We start from the raw sequence: 20690 nt of genomic DNA on the forward strand, positions 1-20690 counted from the left end.
TGTTATCCCCACCACACCCCCGCCTTTTTTTCCAAAAAAACATAACGGCCACAAAATCACTTAAACCAGATCATCCTTCATCACAGTCAAGATGTTGAGTACTTGCAGTACTAGCAGAGCTGCCATTTCCGTCGCTTCTAATTCTCTTTCCAAAACCCTAATTTCTTCCAATTTCATCACCAATCCGAGAAATCTTTCCTCATTTTCTCGTCAATCTCTCCATTTTCTCACTCTCAAATGCTACAGTAGCAAGAATTTTGATAGTAATAGCCGTAAAATGGCGTTGAATTTCTCTCCTCGTGCTTCTGCTCAGCAATTGAAGAATCCTGGTGAACTTATTGACTCCGTTGAAACCTTCATTTTCGATTGCGATGGTTTGATGCTAAACTCAATCTCTCCTTCTTTGCTATTATATTTTTGTTGATTTTGCTGGAAAATTGTTTATAGTGGCGAAAATATGATGCTGATGGATTTTTAGTTTGATTGGTTTGGAGTTAATATTGTAGACTTTACCGACTAAACTAGCTGACATTACGAGAAGAATAAATGAATGATTGATAGCTCTTACGTAGTGGTGAATATAAATGCTTATGGTTTAAAATGTCACCAAAATGTCTCTTAAATTAGAAAATTTGTTCACAATGAGGGTATCAATTTCATTTTTAGTGATCTGATAAAAACATTTGATGGGAAAAAGTTTTATGATAGTTTATGATGTTATTCTTGCTAAAAGCTACTGTTTGATGTGTATATTGGATTGCCAAGAGAACTAGGCATTTACATTGGTTGCATTAATCTTGGTATCGGAACCATTTTGTTCATTCTCTCTCGGTTCTTTATTTTTTGCTGTTGTGATTTTGGTGGTGGTGCGTGGGAGGTTGGGGGAAATGTTGAGACCAACTCATTATGCGTGTGCACGTGTGAGTTGTCCGGGAAGGTTTGGCACCTTAATTTGGGCTGTTCACAATGCGAGGGCACATTGGTGAAGAGGAGATACTAACCATCTTATAGCTTCAGGGTGGTTTTCCTGTTTCCTACCATTGCCAATTGATTCTACGATGGGACTCAATTGGGTGTATGAGTGATCATACTCTTCTTATCCTACCTGCCCATATTACAAATACTGGAAAGTCAACATAAAATGATCTTCTTGTGAAAGATGTCAAAATAAAATGATCTTCTTGTGAAAGATGTTAATACACCTCTATGTTTGTAGGTGTTATATGGAAAGGGGATAAACTAATTGATGGAGTCCCAGAAACACTCGACTTGCTAAGGGAAAAGGTTTGCATATCCTAATTATTAAGCCTGACTACTAAATACTTCTATTTAGGTGCTTTGAAATAGAGAGGTATATTGTGAGTTCAAGTAAGATCAGCTCTTTCTTCATTTTTTTAGCATACTTAATGGCTTCCTCTATCCCACAGGGTAAACGACTGATATTTGTTACCAATAACTCAACCAAGTCTAGGAAGCAATATGGAAAGAAGTTTGAGACACTTGGGCTTAGTGTCACCGAGGTTAGTTCTGGATATGTTGTATACTTGTATTGAACTCTTTGTGAACTTGTTTACTAAACTCATAACACACTTCCCTCAGGAGGAAATTTTCGCGTCATCTTTTGCTGCCGCGGCTTACCTTAAATCAATTGATTTCCCAAAAGATAAAAAGGTATGGCTTTGAGGTGAATTCCTGATTTTTACAAGGAAGACTTTCTGTTTTGAGCATGAATTATCCAAATGATATGACCTGAATGGCTGAATGCATGTGCAATTCCCTTTTGCCGAGGGCTAAAAACTTGAAGTAATGTTAGTTAGATTTCTCTACAATTTTGTAGTAGATAAATTTTTATCTATTTCTAAAGACTATAGAGCAACTTGTATATATTACTATGTAGTATCACAAAGTACAATTTAGCTCTAATTATGTTTGCTGAGATGTTATTTTTAACCATCACTGTCTGTTGTTCCAAATCTGTATGTACCAGGTTCTGGCTCACAACTTTGCATTTCACTAATGACTTCCTTTTTATCATTGATTTCTTGAAGTTAATATCTTGGCCGTTTACTGATGATTATTACATCTCACAGGTCTATGTAATTGGTGAGGAAGGCATCTTGAAGGAGCTTGAGCTTGCCGGATTCCAATACCTTGGTGGTCCGGTATAAATTTCTTCTGTGTAGCATGAACTTTTGGAAATTGCATTGCATTCTCAACAGCCTATTATGTGTTATGTGTAATAGGTTAGATTTTCCCTCTTATCATACTTGGATTTGATCTGCTATGTTTTGGGCATTCATAATTCATTAGACAGAATGGGCTATACATTGAACTAGTGTAGAAGCTCTTGTCAACATACCCATTTTGTTAATTATACTAGTATACCACAAATGCAACAAAGCCACAGAGTTTCATATTTTGGCAATTTAAGGCTTTGAGTAAGATAACCTTTGTAGCTTGTCAAAGTTCAACCTGTACTAGGTCAGCATTAAAGATTGAACTTGCTTCATTATCTAGTATGAGGCAAAGGCAACATAGTCATAGGAGTTGAGGTTTTTTTTATACTGATTTATGCAATATATTCTTTATAACTTGTTATCCTGCACTACATTAGCTTCAAAGACCAAACTTGTCTTTCATCTTACTTGGAGAAAAGGTGACCTAGTTTTGCAAGAAAAAGACAAACTATGTCTGTGTAAACTTAAGGTATCCAGTGGCCTCATAAAAAGCTTATTTAAGCAGAAACCAGTGTTGGGGAATTTTTGTGTTAATCACACTCGCCATGAATGTGAATATGACTGTTGTATCTGTACTTTCTCATGCAGGAAGATGGAACTAAGAAAATAGAGTTGAAGCCTGGTTACTTGATGGAGCATGATGAAAGTGTAATATCTCCTAGACTTTAATAAGAACCATTACACGACTATAATTAGATTCAGAAATGCTGTTCTGATTTGGTTTATATATTAAAGTCTTGCTTATACATGAATACCTTCAATCAATGTAGGTTGGTGCAGTTGTGGTTGGATTTGATCGATTCTTTAATTACTACAAAGTCCAGTAAGTTGCTTTTGTTTAATACTTCTACTTTGTAGAGTTTTCCTTGTATTCAGAGTTGTTTTTGTCAATACTCGTCAATACTCTTCTGGGCCAATCCCCAAATAAAGAAGGTAAAACGTGGTTCTTAGGTAGAAAGTAGAAACATCTGAGAGACTGTCTTTCTTCCTGACTGCTTGAAAATTCTGCTGGGATTTGAACAATGCTTTGTAATTCAGTGATTCACTTAGCATTGAAAATCACAAGAACACAATTCCTCCATCTTGAAAAACTTCACATGAGCATGGTATTATCTGGGAAACTCTTGGTTAGTCTGAGGCTCTGAGCTCTATTACCTGGTGAAATAATGCTCCCAAGTACCAAACTGTTTTTTTAAACTTCAAATTGTAGAACCTTCACCTTGCAGCTTTAGGGAAGCGTTATTCTTTCACCTTTTTTTTTTTTTTTTTTGAACTTTCAATAGCTATGTTTACAGCTTACTTGCTCCCGTAGTTGTCTCTGGCTCCTATAGATGGCTGGTGCAACTTTGCAACTCCACTTGGTTTAGTAATTTAACAATGCTTAATGCTGTTTGCTACCAAGTTCTACAGTTTATTCTTATAATATCTCTTTTATCTTGTCTTCAGATATGGAACACTATGTATCCGTGAAAATCCTGGGTGTCTCTTCATTGCTACAAACCGTGATGCTGTTACTCATCTTACAGATGCGCAGGAATGGGCAGGTTTACTTTTCTCCAATCACTCTACTGGGTTTTTATGAATCTATGCTATAAATTTCACCCCAACACAACTGTGTTTAACATGTCTCCTCAACCCTTCTCAGTTAACTATAGTTACTGATGAAGAGCTTCTTGTTTCTTTTCTTATGTTCAGGCGGTGGTTCAATGGTTGGTGCTCTTTGTGGATCTACTCAGCGAGAGCCCCTTGTTGTAGGGAAGCCCTCTACTTTTATGATGGACTATGTAGCAAAAGAGTATGGCGGCCTGAGTATTCTTTCTTTTTTTTTTTTTTTTTTTTTTTTTTTTTTTTTTTTTTTTTTACCAGGCATTTGTTCATGCAAGTTACATTTTTATCTAAACAACGTACACCCACCCGTTTAAAATTGTTAGGCGGGCACCTGTATTTCTAAATGTTCTAATCCCTTATATCAAGCTTCTGATCCTCTTTTAGAAAAACAAAAAGAAAAAATAGCTTCTGATGTAGGCATATTACAGTCCAGAGTCTTAAATCTCTATTTCTAACTTCTTTGACCATACCAAATGATAGGTTTGGTATTTCCAAGTCCCAAATATGCATGGTTGGGGACAGATTGGACACTGACATACTGTTTGGCCAAAATGGTGGCTGCAAAACACTCCTCGTTTTATCAGGTAATAGCCATGTCTAGTCATGTTTCATGAACTTGTTAATTGTTAGATGCATGACTATGTCTTCCTGATGATTTTGGAAAATAGGCGTGACTAGTTTGGAAACACTTCAAAGCCCCAACAACTCTATTCAGCCAGATTTCTACACTAACAAGATATCAGACTTCCTTTCACTTAAAGCTGCCAGTGTATGAGCATGTAAGCCTCTGAAGCTGTTTTCTTAAATCCCTGTTTTGTGAACTTCTTGTATTTCCTTCTCTCTTCTGCAGCATCATTGTGAAGTTTGCTTTATTACAGTGATGCAGGTTAGGAGCAATAAGTGAACAACAAAACAATCCGATGTGTGGTATACAAGATTTTATTTATTTGAAATATCGAATCATATGGTTTCCGCCTTCCGGCTTCCAGCTGATTTTTCGACCACAAGAGGTTTCCAATTTTCTGGAAAGCTGCTCAAAGTCTAGCAGTGTAGTTTATCAGTCAATCACTCAATTGTCACAGTTTTTTCATTTTCACTTGTATGTTACAACTGTATATGTTGTATAAAACATCTCCATTGTTTACAACTCAATGACATTGGTGGAATTTGATAAGTATGCAGTAAACAACTTCTAAGTCCATGCTGATATATACAAATCTTTTCTGCCAGAGGTTGTTTTTGTTGGACACTCAAAATCAATTGAAGAATAGCTACTGCCTGCTACCGCTAGTCATTCTTTTCATTTGAAGCTCGCTTATTTGATGTGATAGCCCCCTGATAGGCCACATTAGTATCATGGACTCGAACAGTATGCAGCCTATGTTGTGGGATCGATGGTGGGTTTATTGTGTTGAACACTTGAAACTTTTTTTTTTTTTTTTTTGACAAGACAAGACAAGAATTGAACACTTGAACTTGAATAAGGGTAAGTAGTGCCCTGGGAGATTATGTATGGTCCATACCCTAAAAAAAAATAATAATCAATAAAATAAAATAAAAAAAAAAGAAAACAATTGTGTAATGTATGGTTTTTTTGGTGTTTAAAGAGCCAGAAGAGTAGATGATGAGAATCGATTCCAAGATTTCTTGGAACCGGGAGGGGAGCTCTAACCACTTGAGCTATCCCTTACTCTCATTGTGTAACATATGGTGACTCCCTACTCCCTACTCCCTATGTCTTTTGCCAAAAGGTTAATGGGACTCGTATTACGTATTTACATCCATGCCGGTTTGCGTAAGACGGTATTAGTTATAGTTATCTCATTTACTACGTCTATCATACATTAGTTATAATCTATAATAGATCATCACGGGTAAGAGCCGGTGTTGTAAAACAAAAAAAAAAAAAAACCCTTTCAGAGTATTATCAAGGATAAGATATTGCTTAGGGTGGAGGATAAGGGAGGTGGTGGATTCTAGTTGTGTACTTGACTACTGGTACAATTTATTGGATATTTCAAATCAAGAACAATATATTGGATGATTTCAAATCAAGATGGATTCCTTATTTCAAAGATTTTCACATATCATGTATTATAGGTAGGATGAGGATAAATTTATTTCTACGAATATGTAATTTCATATAAAAAAAAACTCGTGTGAGAAAAATTATTTAAACTTTTAAATTTTCAAAATTTGTTATATTATCCACTTATGGTCAGGTTTAAAGATCTCGAGTACTTGACAACTACTTAAGAACAAAATTTTGTCTTTCTCAAACTTTCAAGTGATATTCTTTAGTATGTAATGATTAATAAGCTGTCCATGAAAAATTATTACCTATATCTACTTATTCTTAAAATACTTTATTATATCCAAATTTCTTCAAATCATGATTTCCTATTCCCTCACACTAATATTACATCAACTTTTTACATGTCTGCAATAGCGGCACACTATCACTTCATACTATACACGCTAAAGTATAACGTTTACCACTACACGTGCTCGAGAGATTCTTATCATGTAATTAAAACCAATGCAAATTCTCTTAAGTGTACAATATAATTTTCCTAACTAGTACGAGTAGAAAGGAACAAAAGAACAAGAGAATCAGCAGACAGGATAAACCAAAATCACTGTTAAAAATAAACAAAATCACAACTTATTTCACTTCCATGTTTTTTTTTTGGCCTCCATAAAAGGGCATATCTCTCTTGTTCAGACAAGAGCAAGTAGTTTTTACATTCAATTTCCCGCATATTCATTTTCTTCACCTTTCCTCTTCCCCTCATTTTACACCAAGCAACCATTTTCTCTCTCCTCAATCTCCGAGATCTCAAATTCCCCTAATTTCTTCACAAATCCATCCAATTTCGTACTCTAAATTTCATAATCTCATTCAGAAATTTGATTTTCTCTCCTCTCCTTGCTCGATTCTCTCACCCCTAAATTCTAGGGTTTCATTTTGTTGATTTCATTGTTAAGAACTCGGATTAATTTAGATTATCTTGTATCTATTAATTTAGAGGAAATTTGGTTTAGGAAAATTCGTTATCGTTAATTTGGAGAAATTTTGGTGTTTTCTGGAAAATTGAAAATGGATTCGGAGGATGACATGCATGATGCCAACGATGTTGAATCGCTTGAAGATTTTTACAGTGGCGACACTGCTATCGATTCCGATGATGCTGCTGATGGCGATTATGAATTCATTGATAACGATTCGGAAGACGAGTATGATGATTTCACTTCTCATCGTAATCAGGTTAGCTCCTCTAAATATTGTCTAAATTATTGCATTCTGAATTTTTATTATGGTGTTATTTGATGTACATCGTAATATTTAAGTTTATGTGTGTTTTTGATGATGTTGAGTGTTGTTTCTGAGTGTTTAAATGCTGTTTTTGTTTATGTTCCTTTGTCGTGAAAAGAATTACATTTTTGGATATAAGGTGAAAATAATCAAGGAAATTCTTTGATTGTAGAGAATACTCTCATCTTTGTGGCATTAGAGTGGTATAAAGTTTGAATTTTGGTTTGCTTTGTTGTAGAGTAAAATTAGCTGGTTTGGGCTGGATCACGATCATATGATCATTTTCTTTAAGGTCTTTGATATACAGGATTGATAGCGGCTAGTTGTCATATTTCTTTTTAGGTGTAAGGCTACAATTGAATGAGAGTTGCTGGCAGCACAACCTTCAATTTCAAATAATTTAGTTTCAATTGTTGTTTAGTAGTTGATGCCTACTGTTGGTGGTGGTGATTGATCCGGTGATGCATCCATGTCTGTCTTATCTTTAAGAGTTGATTGGCATTATGGTCCTCGAGTCCTTGGTCTTTGTTATGCACCAATGTTACCTAATTCGCCGTCATGAACCAGAAACCAAAATGTACGGATTGGGACATGCTACATGGTGCAATATACTATATGTTTCTATATTTTTTGGTCATTTGCTTGAAGTTTTTTGTATGACCATTTTGAATTTAGGGCATGAGAGTTGATGTGAGCAGGTAATAAAAACTCAGTATATGAGTGTGTAGCAAAGTCGATCAAGGGCATATTCTCTTTCAATCACCCATAATGTCTGAAGATGAGGCATTGCTAGTATGCTTTTAAATAAATTCTAGGTTGCTTCTTTATGCTAGTGGATATGTATCGCTATTTAAGTTTGTACCTATATTTGGTTTTTTTTTTTCCTTCCAACTCACCATCTCATTTCCAAGTTTATGGCCAAAGTTTATTTCCTCCCAACACAACTCACAGAAAACAAGGTGGAATATCCGACTAAAATGAGCTGTTTAACCTTTTAATTTATGTGATTTATCTTTGGGTCTTGTAGCCCATAGGTATGTGTTGTTTGAGTTTGTAGTTATCACAGAATGGACATCTCAAGTGGCTATTATAATTGCACATGTCCAGTTTTTTTTGTTGTCAGTATGATATCTTACTAGATTACTTGTTACCCTATAGAAGTGAATTTAAAATATATATCCGTATCAAGTAACATAAATCCTCTTTAGATAATATATACCTCATCTGATCCATATATTGCAATGTTTCCCTTTTTTGGAAGTTTCATATACTTTGCAATGTTACCCTATTTTTCTTCCTCTCCATCTCTTCCCTAATCAATGGGTTTTTTTATCCGCACACCTCGTACATGTTGCAATATATATGGAACTGTGGAGGCAATAATTGACTAGTTCATTCTTTTCATCCCTTTTTTTTAAAAAAAAAATAAAATTATACTCTTTCCGTTCTTTAGAGATCTTCCTATTAAATGTTAGTTTGGTCATATTTAGAAATTTGACTGTAATTGGTTACTAATTATTATGAAAAATATCATCATGTAAGTTAAATCTGGTACCATGTGAATGCGTTAATCATCAAATTTTCATAATATTTATTACTCATTAGTAAGTAATTGAAGGATATATATGGTTTAAGGTGTAATTTGGAGATTGTGATAATGTAAATAGGAAGATTTATAAGGAACGGAGAGAGTAGATACGATAGGTTAGTACTATTATTTTTTTTCCCAATTTGCAAGGTTTCATTAGCGATTGTATGAATATGTATTTTTGACACGACATTTTAAAAAGTTTGAGTGAAAGTTTGGACAAGTGTGCATTTCTTGAATTTGTACCTGAGATTTAGAGTAATGTTTTTTTTTTGTTTTTTTTGTTTTTGTTTTTTTTTTTTTTTTGTGTTTGTGTGTGTGAGAGAGAGAGAGAAAGAAGAGTGGTTTTCTTTGCTACATGATGAGTTGATGAGGGATGATTAGCTATAAGGCTGAGACAGTCTAGCAATATTTTTTCTTTTGTGCGTAGTAATATTGAAAGTATGAATCCACACACTAAATATAAAAATAAATGTGGTTGGGGGAGAGCATTGGATGCTAGATTTGGATAGATTATGTGGTTCCATGATTTGGTCTTGGTTAGATGAGTAAAAAGACTGTTGTTTTTGAATTGTACTCAAGGTTGATAAATGAATAGTGCAAAAATACAAAACGTTGCATCTAGGGGTGAGCAAAACCGGGTACCCGGATTAAAACCAAGGACTCGGTACCAAAATCGATCAAACCGGGTCCATGATTTTCGGAACCGGACCCAGAACTGGTGGGGAGTGATTTTTTTATTTTTATTTTTTAGTTTTTCGGATATATTTGGAAAGTATCCCCTTCTAAATTTCCAAAAAAATATAAAAATATTGGAAAATGAGGAGGAGAGAAGTAGAACGTAAGGCGGTGGAAGAAACGACAAATGAAGTGAGCTACAGGGAAGAGGAGAGAGAAAGCGTGGGTGTTGAGAAGAGGTGGGAGGAGATTACACCATGGGTGATTGAGGAAGTAGGTGATGAAAATTAAGGTGTTTTGATGAGTCTGGGAACTGATAAGAGTAGGAAAAAGAAGGCATTTATTGTATAGGTGTTTTAGGGTTTGAGGTGGGTTGGATTTATTTTAACTTTATAAACCCCAAACTCAACTGAGTCTAACAGGGAGTGTACTAGACCTTAAAAATAATTTTTTTAACCAGGTACCCGTTCTTAAAAACTAAGAACTGGAATTGGAACCGGTTCAGACCGGTTTCTAGAAATTGTAACCAGACCCTGTCCCAATGTAACCAGTTCCAAGTCCATACCCATACCCAGCGGGTCCAAACCGGTTCTTGATCTAGAAGCGGGTCCAAATCTTTAGTGAAATAGAAGTGGTATGATTTATAACTGTGACTTGTGTTTGGTTAGATTTGCAATTATATTTCCTGCAGTGAACTCCGACCAATCTGAGCCTTGTTCTTTTTAGCCCCGTGATGTTCTGAATAAAATGCCCATATTTATTACATGCTTGCAACATTTTGTGGTGGTCTACCTGTTTTATGTTTGCAGTTTTGTTGCTGGGTTTCTAATTTTATTACCAATTTTATGTAGCAAAACTATACCATTTTAAGTGAAGCTGATATTCGTCAATGGCAAGAGAATGATATTCTGAAGATATCAACAGTGCTATCAATTTCAAAGGTTGAAGCTGGCATTCTTCTACGCCACTATAATTGGTAATTGTTGCTATGGCTCTTAAGCTATTAAGGAAGCAATGAACTTATGATTCAGTCATTGTGCTGTTTTCTATGTCATTCTTTCATGTGCTCTAGGCTTACAGCACTTGATTCTGTTATTACTAGCAATCTTAGTTATTTACTATTCCTACCTGTTAGCTTGCATATTTGGATTCATCTTGATTTTGGTATTATCATATTAGGCTTGACTGTTTGAGTGGGGACCTGTTGAGTGATGCATGCCTTCATGTCCTGATGATTTTTTATTTTTTTATATGTGACCTTGCAGGAGTGTCAGTAAAGTACATGATGAATGGTTTGCTGATGAAGAGAAAGTCCGCAACACAGTTGGTTTACTGGAAAGGCCTGTTATTGAATTCCCTAATGCAAGAGAAGTATGTAACTTGCAAAAGATCTTAATTTACTGTATTTAAATGTTTGAGATACTGTCTACTTATGTAGAACATGAAATGTTGTTAATGTGTGGATTATGGGATTGAAGAAATGTCTGTTTAAAGTAAGTTTCTCATATTTATGTGCTTAATGAACAGATGACTTGCGGGATATGTTTTGAGGACTTTCCAAGTGCTATGATGAGTGCAGTTGCGTGTGGCCATCCATTTTGTAACTCATGTTGGGCTGGTTTGTTCTAAAATTTTATTCTGATGATTGCATATTGCATTCTTTGTTCCAAAGCAATATTTTTATTGTCCATCTCTCCAGAATTTCAAGATCCCCCCTCCCTCCTGATAAATGGAAATAAAAAGTGATAATATGATTGGAACTTAGAAAGTGAGTTATTAGCGATGTAATTTTTATTGGTTGCGTGTAGTATTTTGTCTATGTTGATGTTTTATTGTTTTTGGGAATATATTGCCAATAAGGTAGTAGTTTTTGGATATGAACACAAAGTTTTGTTTTGAAAAGATTAGCTATACTATATTTCTGATCTTTGTTAGCTAAGTTGCTTATATGACCTGGGTTAGTTGATTAGACAGTTCCATTGCTTCTTCTAGCATCCAAGCAATCACACTAATTCCATCCTTTTATTACATTGTCTGTAGTAGTGTTAAAAAAACAAGACATCTCTATCTCTCCTAATTTTTCTGTGTTTTGGGTCAGGTTACTTGGGTACTTCCATTAATGACGGCCCTGGATGCCTTACTTTGCGATGCCCTGATCCATCATGTGCTGCTGCTGTCGGTCAAGACATGATAAATACACTGGCTCGTGAAGAGGACAGGGAGAAGTATGCACGTTACTTTCTTCGATCTTACATTGAAGACAATAGGAAGGTATATATGGATGAATTTTGTTCAGTTAAATGGTGAAAACAAGTGACACTTTCTAGCTTTGGTTGTTCTTGTTTCAATGAATTTGGCTGAGAAGCCTTATAAATGTTAGCTTGTAGCTGACATAGTGTTTCATACTTACATTTGATATTGCCTTCTTCTATTATATGGCAAAGGCTAAATTTTTTTATGAGATTGATTTTTCTTTTCCGGGTAGCTATCACATCTGTTTTGATTCTTCAAACGAATTTTAATTGAAATCAAGTCTTCCATTTAGTTGGAGAGGCTGTTGTATCTATGTTAAACCTTGCTATTTGAGGTTTGAAAACTGTCTTACAGTTCTAATTTCATTACTGGTGCACTTGACGTTTTATTGTTCTGTTCTTTTTTAATGGTTTTCAGCTCACATGATGCCTCCTTGGTGCTCTAGTTTTCATTTACCACTTTTGTGAAGTATTTTGTTTATGGGATATTGGTTTAATGATTATTTTGGAATTCTGTAGGCCAAATGGTGCCCTGCTCCTGGCTGTGACTATGCAGTTGATTTCGTTGTTGGCAGTGGGAACTATGATGTGACTTGTCGTTGCTCACATGGATTTTGTTGGAGTGTAAGCTATCCTTTGCCTTTTCTTATCTGTTGTTACTTTGTCTCGGTATTATCGGTTATTATGTGGATAAATCTTGTTTTGGAAGATTACTTTGCAAACTTGTTTCTTTCATCATTTTGAAGTTAGAACACCTATATCTGACATCGCTCCAATTTGCTATTGGGGTTGGGGGAAAGTGTTTGAAATATGAGTAATGTATTTCTGATGTGCAGTGTACCGAAGAAGCTCATCGACCTGTCGATTGTGGCACAGTGTGCAAGTGGATCATGAAAAATAGTGCAGAGTCTGAAAATATGAATTGGTATGGCACCACAAGATTTCTACTTAATTAGCTGCCTTATTGGGGATTGTCTATTATAGGGTGAAAGACAGTAATATACAGTTTCATTTTGTTTTTTTTTTTTTTTTTTGGTTTCTATCATCCTGTCAATCTACAGCATAGAGCCATTGCTGAACAGTAATTGATGATGTTGATTTGAACTAGAATTTTGTCGGCTTGTTACATTGCCCAAGAACAAATGCCGTGACTTTTATTTTCTGTTGTGATTTAACGATTAAATGTTAATTGTATTTCTATAAATTGTTTAATGATGGATGCATGGAATCTCTGGACACTTGCTGTCATCAGTAGTGGTGTTAATGCTTTTTTTAAATTTACGTTCATTGAGATTGAATCTCGTAAAGGTGTATTATCTATGGGTCATGTTTTGAGAAGTTTTGAGGTTAATGTATGCTGCCACCTTGAGTCACAAGTCAACCTGCATCTCAAGTTTTTAATTATTATTGAGTAGATTTTCAGTTATGATAAAGTGGTAAGCCTCAACAATGGTGTAAATGTTGGAGTTGTTGGTGACCTGCTGAGTATGTACACCTATTTGGCTAATCCTCCCTGAATTCTGATTTAGAGTAACAGGAAATTACAATATTGGATTGGGATATCTGTTTTTGGTGAGTTAATTATTGATTTCGGTGATACCCATAATCATATTTGTGTTTTTGTGCTTTTCTTTGTTCCCAAGCTTCTAGGGTCAGTTCCTTGTTTTGGGGTTTCTTGGCAAGCGTCAGCTGTTAGTCTTTTCTCTTGTTTATGAGTGCACTGGATTAATTAAATTTCAGTTTACATGTGCTTAGACTGATTATTGCAGCTATTTTACTTGTGTTATAATTGCTTGCCTACTTTAATGTATCATTGATGGAGTTGCTCTATTTTATAAAAAAAATGTTGTCATTATTGCTGAAATGGTGTTTTAATATTTATAGGATATTGGCTAATTCCAAGCCATGCCCAAAGTGCAAGCGACCAATTGAGAAAAACCAAGGATGTATGCATATCACGTGTACACCTCCCTGTAAATTTGAATTTTGCTGGTAAGCTTATGGTTATTTATTTGCATGGCCTCTACTGAATTATGCTTTTTGTTTCTTCCTACTGCTTTTGCACTTTTGTTCTATCTTGAAGTTGTTGATTGAGTTGTTATTTCAATTTCCTTACACTCTCCCGGGGTCATGGAAGAAAAGAAAAGGAGAAAAAAGTGGGGATCTCGAAGGCAAGTCATCTGACTAAGTTTTTAATTTTTTGCCTTGCAGGCTTTGTCTTGGTGCTTGGTCTGATCACGGTGAGAGGACAGGTGGTTTCTATGCATGTAATCGTTATGAAACTGCAAAGCAGGAAGGAGTGGTATGAACACCTGATTTTCAACTATCTGTGATGCACATGCTCCTTTAGCACCTATTTGTGTGGAATGCATTTGTATTGATGAGACACCCTCTTCCTGTTTTGTCACAGTACGATGAGTCTGAGAAACGTAGAGAGATGGCCAAGAATTCATTAGAGAGATATACTCATTATTATGAACGTTGGGCGAGCAACCAATCGGTATGTAGTTGCCTTTTGAAATTATATTTTTTCTGTTTCCGTGGTTATCTTTTTACACAAATTTGGCTGGGATTAGTGTTTTGACTGTTTTCTGCTGAAACCTGCTTTATTCTAGATTAGTCAACTAGATGTGGATGATAAAATGGCTACGAAAGTGGGGTGTTATGGTCATTGCCCCTTTTGTTCTTTCAGCGATCTCTTCTTTTCCTCCTTCCTTCCCTTTCATTTTCCCTTCTCTGTCTGTCGTCTTTTTCTCATTCCATTCAATTCTTTATAAATCCAACACTTATTTTATTTATTTATTTTATTTTATTTTTTATTTGCAGTAGTTTGTCTTGTGCACTACACACATACTCCCCTTTGACTATCTTGGATTATTTTCATGTAAGGTAAAAACATAACTATGTGGGCTTTTGTTAAATTCATCTCAATGTGTAATTTTTTAGATACTTCGTTAAAAAATAATAGTAATAAACTAATAATTATCATTTAATATGAGTTAACAAAAAATTGGTAATAATTATCATTGGCATTGTTGTAAAAATGATAAGAGGCCCAAAGTTGTTGACTAAGTTTAATCCCACTCACATATTAAATCAAAAACCTAGCCGCCACCTTAGTGTAACATAAATAAATAAATAAATAATAACCTTTTAATGCTAATGACTTATTGCTATGTGAATAGGAGAGAGGAGAGAGAAAAAACTCAAGATCCTTCGTATTAAATTATTACATGCACATGAAAGAAGAGAAAATAGAAATGTCTGGAAGCAAGCCATTGAAAGTTGCAGAGCTTAAACAACTATGTAATTTTATATTAATTTTCTCTTTTTTCTTCAATGCCGTGTCAGAGTATAAACAGCTGGTTCAGACCCTGATTTGATACTTGTGTCAGGGTCGTGTCGTGTCGTGTCGTGTCGTGTCGACACGGGTATGGAGAGGGAATATGCCGAGTCCATGTAAAGTAGACTCAGTGTTCAGTTCTCTTTGATAACTTTTTTCGTGCTTACGTTGATATTGGTTAGTTAATACTTATGTATAGCAAGTTCTCGGACATGAAAACGAGTGCTTGGTGTGGGCATATCAGAGCTCAAAATATAGAATGTTTGCATGTGCTTATAACATAACAACTACATTTATACAAACTTCTAGGGTTGCTTGTTGGATCTAAATCTCAGATGCATTTAGTGAGCACATATCACATAATACTGCTTTCAATCCATCTCTGTTTGTATGCTTTCTTTATGAAATTGCAATTCGAAAAATAAAGACCCTCAGCGAGGATAAGGATTACATATTCTTGTTGGAGTGTTTAGTGTCAGTACAAGTATGTGAGGCTAAACGAAGAGAAGTAGCTATTCAATGAACCCTAAAATGTGTAAATGAAAATAATCAAAGATGATCGGCATTTTCCCCCCTCTATACCCATGTCGACACGACATGACCCTGACACGGTTATGAAATCCGGGTCGGAACTAGCTGTTTACACTCGGACACGACATTGAAGAAAAAAGAGAAATTAAGATAACATTACATAGTTGTTCAAGCTTTGCAACTTTCAATGGCTTGCTTCCCGACATTTCATTTTTTTTCTCTCTTTTCTATCATGTGCATCTGATTATTTAATACGAAGTATCTTAAGTTTTTTCTTTCTCCTATTCACATAGCAGTAAGTCGCTAGCATTAAAAGGTTATTTATTTATTTAGGCTACACGAAGGTGGCGGGTAGGTTTTTGATTCAATATGTGATTGGGCTAAAACCTAGTCAACAACTTGGCCTCTATTATTTTTACAATAGTACCAATAATAATCATTATCATTTTTTGTTAACTCATATTAAATGATAATTATTACTTTATTACTATTATTTTTTAACGAAGTATCTATAAAATTTCCCGACACTATATTGTTTAATGAAGTATCTAAATTTTTTTAATTTTATATTATATATATCTCGTACCCGTGTCCAAAATCCGGATAGAGTCTCCATGTCCTATTTTTTAGGAAATGCCGTATCGGTCACTCGGATTTGTACCCATACCCGACTCTCCTAAAGGGGTCCCTGTAACATAGGTTTTAATCATGATCTTAGTGTGTTGCTGAAGTGATGGAAGCATTGTACATAACCTTATTGAGATAAAATAGGACATTATTTGTGTCTAAATATATTGCTCATGTGGGTAAATGGTTTAGGCCTTTCCCTTGTGATTTAATGTCTTTTGGCATTGAATTATCAAGAGAAATTACAAGTTTCATCAAAATGAGTGGGTTGTACTTTTGAGATTTAAGCGTCGATGGTACAACCGATTGTATCATGCACATGGCACAACCAAGGCTATTTTTTTGCTCATTTGGGCACAACCTGTTACTCTTAAGAGCTCCAAATGAGCAAAGAAATAGTCTTGGTTGTACCATACTCAAGGTTCAACCGGTTGTACATTAGAAATTGCTTTTGTGAAAATGACCTACACCTTGCCTACTCTTGGAAGTTAATTTCAAGCGTGCTCACTTTCTTCTCAGCTTTAGAAAAACTCTAAATAATGGATGGTTGCATATTTTTATGAAGTAATTTGGAGAGATCACTAGATCAGCCTTTTGTATTCTCTTGGTTATTCAATCTCTTCTCCCCTTAATGCACCATTATCAAATTGATAATTGAGATATACGTTTCCTATGGCCACCATGTAGTAAGAAGTAAGAGGAGTTTTGTTCCTTGGAGTGTTTGGATTTTAATGAGCAGCAAGCCAGCAATGGTGGATTCTGGATTATGGTGTAAATAGGGACTCATCAAGGTCTTATACTTGTAGATTGTTTCTTTGTTGCTTAGACTCAACCTTTTCAGTTTTTAACTTTGGCCTTGTTTGGTTAAGAGCTTTTTGAGAAGCTTTTAGCTTATTGAACGCTATTAGAGGGTTGACCATTTTAAAAAGCTAATTTTGGTGTTTGGTAAATAGCTTATTAAAAGAACTTTTTGGGGTCTAAAAACTCTTTTAGAAAAAGCTCATTATAAGAATTTATTGAACAATTAGCTTTTTGAACAATTAGCTTTTTAAGTAATAAAGATGCTAAAACAGCTAACAATATACAATTATTTACCAAACACTTTTACACAATCAGTTATTTACAACCAGCAAGTCAAATCATTTAATATAACCACCTAGTCAAACCAATTAATACAATCAGTTATATCAACCAGCTAATTACCAGACAGGGCCTTTATCCGGCCACAAACTTTATTTCAAAGGTGAGGGTTCCTCTAAAAGTGAAGAGCTTTTATATTGACCCTAGCATTGAGTAGGATTACTACTAATGACATGTTCCAGTATCACAGGTTGGGTTTGGTTATCCATCACATAATTGTATGGTTTGCTGGGCTGTTGCCTGTTGGTGATTCTTCTAATCTTTGTTAGTCACATGTATATTTTACATTTTGACGTGGCAAGATACCTCTGGAGGAGGTAATTGGTTATTCGGCTGTATGTTAAATATAGGGGTAGTGGACTTGTGGCACAACACTTAATGGAAATCATGTGGTTGTGTTGTTTTAGCAGAATTTAAGAGATTTTTAATAGCCTCATTTTCCATTCATAATAGTTTTTGACACATCCTTTTTTTTTTTTTTTTTGTAAGGTCCTTACCAATTCTTATTAAATAACATGTAACCCAACTATATAACTCATCTCCTAAATTAGACAACAAAGGTAGAAGCCCTTTGGAAAGAAAGTGAACATACAAGTGATAACGAGTAGGGGAGGACCCCTTTTTAGACATTTTCTATTGAAGGTGAACAATTGAGCATGGGCCTAGTCCTGCCTGTTTTCTTGTTCTTACTTGGTCCACCGCTTCTCCTTTTGTGGGATTTGGTAAATTTTCCATACATTCTCGGGGTTTATTCTCTTGGCATGAATGAACGCAGCAATCTTGTAATTTACTTTTTACCTCCAGTAAAGGTCATTCTCTACTTGTCTTTAATTATTACATTCTGAGTTTTGACTTTACTTGAAAGTTGAAACTTAGTATAGATCATCATATCTTAATTATGGGACTAATTAAGGTCTTGTTGGTTGGTCCGTTGTCTCTAGCTGTTGAGTTTTTTTTTTTTTTTTTTTTTTTTTTTTTTTTTTTTTTTTTCAGTTCTCTAAGTTACATTTGGTTTGCTTGTGCAGTCTAGGCAGAAAGCACTTCAAGACCTTCAGCTGATGCAAAGTGTGCACGTAAGTCTCCTCTCTTTTGATGCATACTTACTGGCCTTTTCATTTGGTTATGAATTGTGATAGAAGGAAAATAATAGCACTGGTAAAGCTGGGCTAGGCTTTCAATGGCAATGCCTTGAAGGGATAGTTATTTGATGCACTTCGAAACATTAATGTCTAGTCTGTTAAAAGTGTGTTCTATTTATTTATTGAAAGTAGTTGACTGGAGATATAAATATTTCATGTAGAGCTGAAATCCTAGTCTCACTGACAACCTCCTCATTTTCCAATAACCGCATGTGTCGTGTCTGGGATCCTTTAATCTTTATTCATATTTAGTTATTTTATATATATATATACCTCTCTCCTTGTTTCTATTGCCACTCGCTAACTACGTGGATAATTGTGTAGTATGTTATTGCTCCAATACAATTCTCACTCTTTTTGAAACACAAATACGCAGTGTTTTATTGAAGTAAATTACCATCTCTTCACGTATTCCTTTTCTTAAATAACTTATAAACATCAGGGAAAGACTCCTTGCTGTGTGATTTGAAATGACATCCGAATGATGTATCTTCAAAGGCATTGGTAACATTTATTACAAGGATTTATTCCTTAACTAATACTTCATAAATGTTTGAGTAGTATCGCCATGAAATATTGATATTTGTTTGCATGCTGCAGCTAGAGAAGCTGAGTGACATACAATGTCAGCCAGAGTCACAGCTGAAGTTTATCATTGAAGCATGGTCACAGGTAGGTAGTAGATTATGTCTTTTGTTACCTCTCCCAAATTTTGAGTCTCTCTCTAATGAGTTTAGTTGTGCTCACAGATTGTTGAATGTAGACGTGTCCTAAAATGGACGTATGCATATGGCTATTACTTGCCTGAGCACGAACATGCAAAGAGACGGTTTTTTGAGTATATGCAGGGTATGCCATCTGGGATCCAAGGTTGTAAATTCATTATAAGTCTTATGGTTGCTGATAGGCTTTATGTTTGTCTTGCAGGAGAAGCAGAGGCTGGTTTGGAGCGACTTCATCAATGTGCTGAGAAGGAGCTGCAAGTGTACCTTAATGCAGAAGGTCCATCAAAGGAATTCAATGAGTTCCGCACAAAGCTAGCTGGTCTTACAAGGTATTGCAATTAATAGATTGAGTTTTGAGGATATCTTGTGGCTTCATTACATTAATTAATTGATGCTTATCACTGATATTTAAGTAACTCAAACATATAAGCCTCCCTTGCAGCCTGTTAGGGATAATAACAATTAATTTACTTTTTGTTGTTGTTGTTGTTGTTATTGTTGTTGTTTCGACTTGTACTTTCCAACTATGCCAGTTGAGCAAGGAATAAAGATTCTCAAACTGCAACTTGCAATATAATGTTTCATTGTTCCCTGACGAGTGTACATTAAATTGGTGACAGTGTAACAAGAAATTATTTTGAAAACCTTGTGCGTGCCCTAGAAAATGGTTTAGCAGATGTGGATTCGCATGGTGCTTGCAGCCGAACCACAAGTTCAAAAAGCCTAGGAGGAAGCAGGAGCAAAAGTGGAAGGGGCAGAGGCACCTCTTCAAAATCTGGTAGTTCCAGTAGGAATATTGATGATTCAAGCCACTGGTCATGTGAACATTGTACATTTGCTAATGTTAGATCCGCTACCATTTGTCAGATGTGTCATAATAGAAGGTGAACAGCCTCCTATAGTTGGATTCACCTGAAGGCGAAGACAAAATGTCGAGGCCAAAAACTCATCGATGGTGGCCAAGGCATCAGATGTCAATAATTGATGCCTAATGATCTCATTGCAACTCACTTGTTGCCGACCTCCTATGCATATGAGGTGGTAACCTGAGTTCATACAGACAGAAATAACAGACGTTGATAATGGTTTGGGGAGGTACAATGTTTGTATCGTGTCGTAATTTTAGCTGTATATAGTTCCATCTGCTGTGTCTGCATTTGGATCCTGACCAGAATTTAATGAAAAACTTGTATTATCTAGCTGTTCTTAATTATTTTTTTTTAATTTGTTCAATGGCCTGAGCCTTTCAGCCAGATTGTAATAGTGAAAAAAAAAAATAGAAAAATAGTTGTACAATAGTGAAAATATTGTACTTGTAACAAGCTTGTTTGACGATCCTCATCGAGTCATTGTCAATAAAGTTTTTCATTCTATCATCAATTATGTTATTGTAGCTTAATGATGTGGTTTAGCCATTCTCAACATTATACATTTATGTATATATGTTCAAAATATCATGCTTATTTCATAATTTTATTTAATATTCAAATATTAAGTTAGTCTTTT

At 35.2% G+C, this 20690-nt stretch overlaps 2 protein-coding genes across 3 annotated transcripts; both read left to right on the top strand.

Moving 5' to 3' along the window:
* LOC110736388 (phosphoglycolate phosphatase 1B, chloroplastic-like) lies at nt 1-5074 on the top strand. Its single transcript, XM_021916597.1, has 12 exons — nt 1-374; nt 1217-1284; nt 1428-1520; nt 1600-1671; nt 2091-2162; nt 2826-2885; nt 3008-3060; nt 3684-3781; nt 3933-4032; nt 4326-4429; nt 4514-4624; nt 4724-5074. Exons 1-11 carry the CDS (start codon nt 92-94, stop codon nt 4618-4620), a joined length of 1110 nt encoding a protein of 369 aa, XP_021772289.1. The 5' UTR covers nt 1-91; the 3' UTR covers nt 4621-4624; nt 4724-5074.
* A 1441-nt stretch (nt 5075-6515) lies between these two features.
* Nucleotides 6516-20564, top strand: LOC110736390 (probable E3 ubiquitin-protein ligase ARI8). Of its 2 annotated transcripts, XM_021916601.1 has the most exons (16): nt 6946-7113; nt 10279-10403; nt 10693-10798; nt 10955-11045; nt 11526-11698; nt 12199-12303; nt 12516-12604; nt 13564-13671; nt 13891-13981; nt 14090-14179; nt 18346-18393; nt 19060-19131; nt 19209-19308; nt 19387-19513; nt 19805-19962; nt 20052-20564. In XM_021916601.1, exons 1-16 carry the CDS (start codon nt 6946-6948, stop codon nt 20060-20062), a joined length of 1662 nt encoding a protein of 553 aa, XP_021772293.1. In that variant the 3' UTR covers nt 20063-20564. The 2 variants fall into 2 exon arrangements, with proteins under 2 accessions (XP_021772292.1, XP_021772293.1); XM_021916600.1 differs by having other exon boundaries at nt 6516-7113; nt 19805-20564.
* The last annotated feature ends 126 nt before the right edge of the window (nt 20565-20690 follow it).

The sequence above is a fragment of the Chenopodium quinoa genome, unplaced genomic scaffold (assembly GCF_001683475.1).
Source record: "Chenopodium quinoa cultivar QQ74 unplaced genomic scaffold, ASM168347v1, whole genome shotgun sequence".
Taxonomy (NCBI): domain Eukaryota; kingdom Viridiplantae; phylum Streptophyta; class Magnoliopsida; order Caryophyllales; family Amaranthaceae; genus Chenopodium; species Chenopodium quinoa.

Excerpts from the sequence above, each read along its gene's own strand:
- LOC110736388 (XM_021916597.1), top strand. The coding sequence starts at position 92 with ATGTTGAGTACTTGCAGTACTAGCAGAGCTGCCATTTCCGTCGCTTCT. Across the intron at positions 375-1,216 it reads CTTCATTTTCGATTGCGATG|GTGTTATATGGAAAGGGGAT; the intron begins GTTTGATGCTAA and ends CTATGTTTGTAG. Across the intron at positions 4,033-4,325 it reads ATGGACTATGTAGCAAAAGA|GTTTGGTATTTCCAAGTCCC; the intron begins GTATGGCGGCCT and ends ACCAAATGATAG.
- LOC110736390 (XM_021916600.1), top strand. The coding sequence starts at position 6,946 with ATGGATTCGGAGGATGACATGCATGATGCCAACGATGTTGAATCGCTT. Across the intron at positions 10,404-10,692 it reads CTTCTACGCCACTATAATTG|GAGTGTCAGTAAAGTACATG; the intron begins GTAATTGTTGCT and ends GTGACCTTGCAG. Across the intron at positions 11,046-11,525 it reads TTGTAACTCATGTTGGGCTG|GTTACTTGGGTACTTCCATT; the intron begins GTTTGTTCTAAA and ends GTTTTGGGTCAG.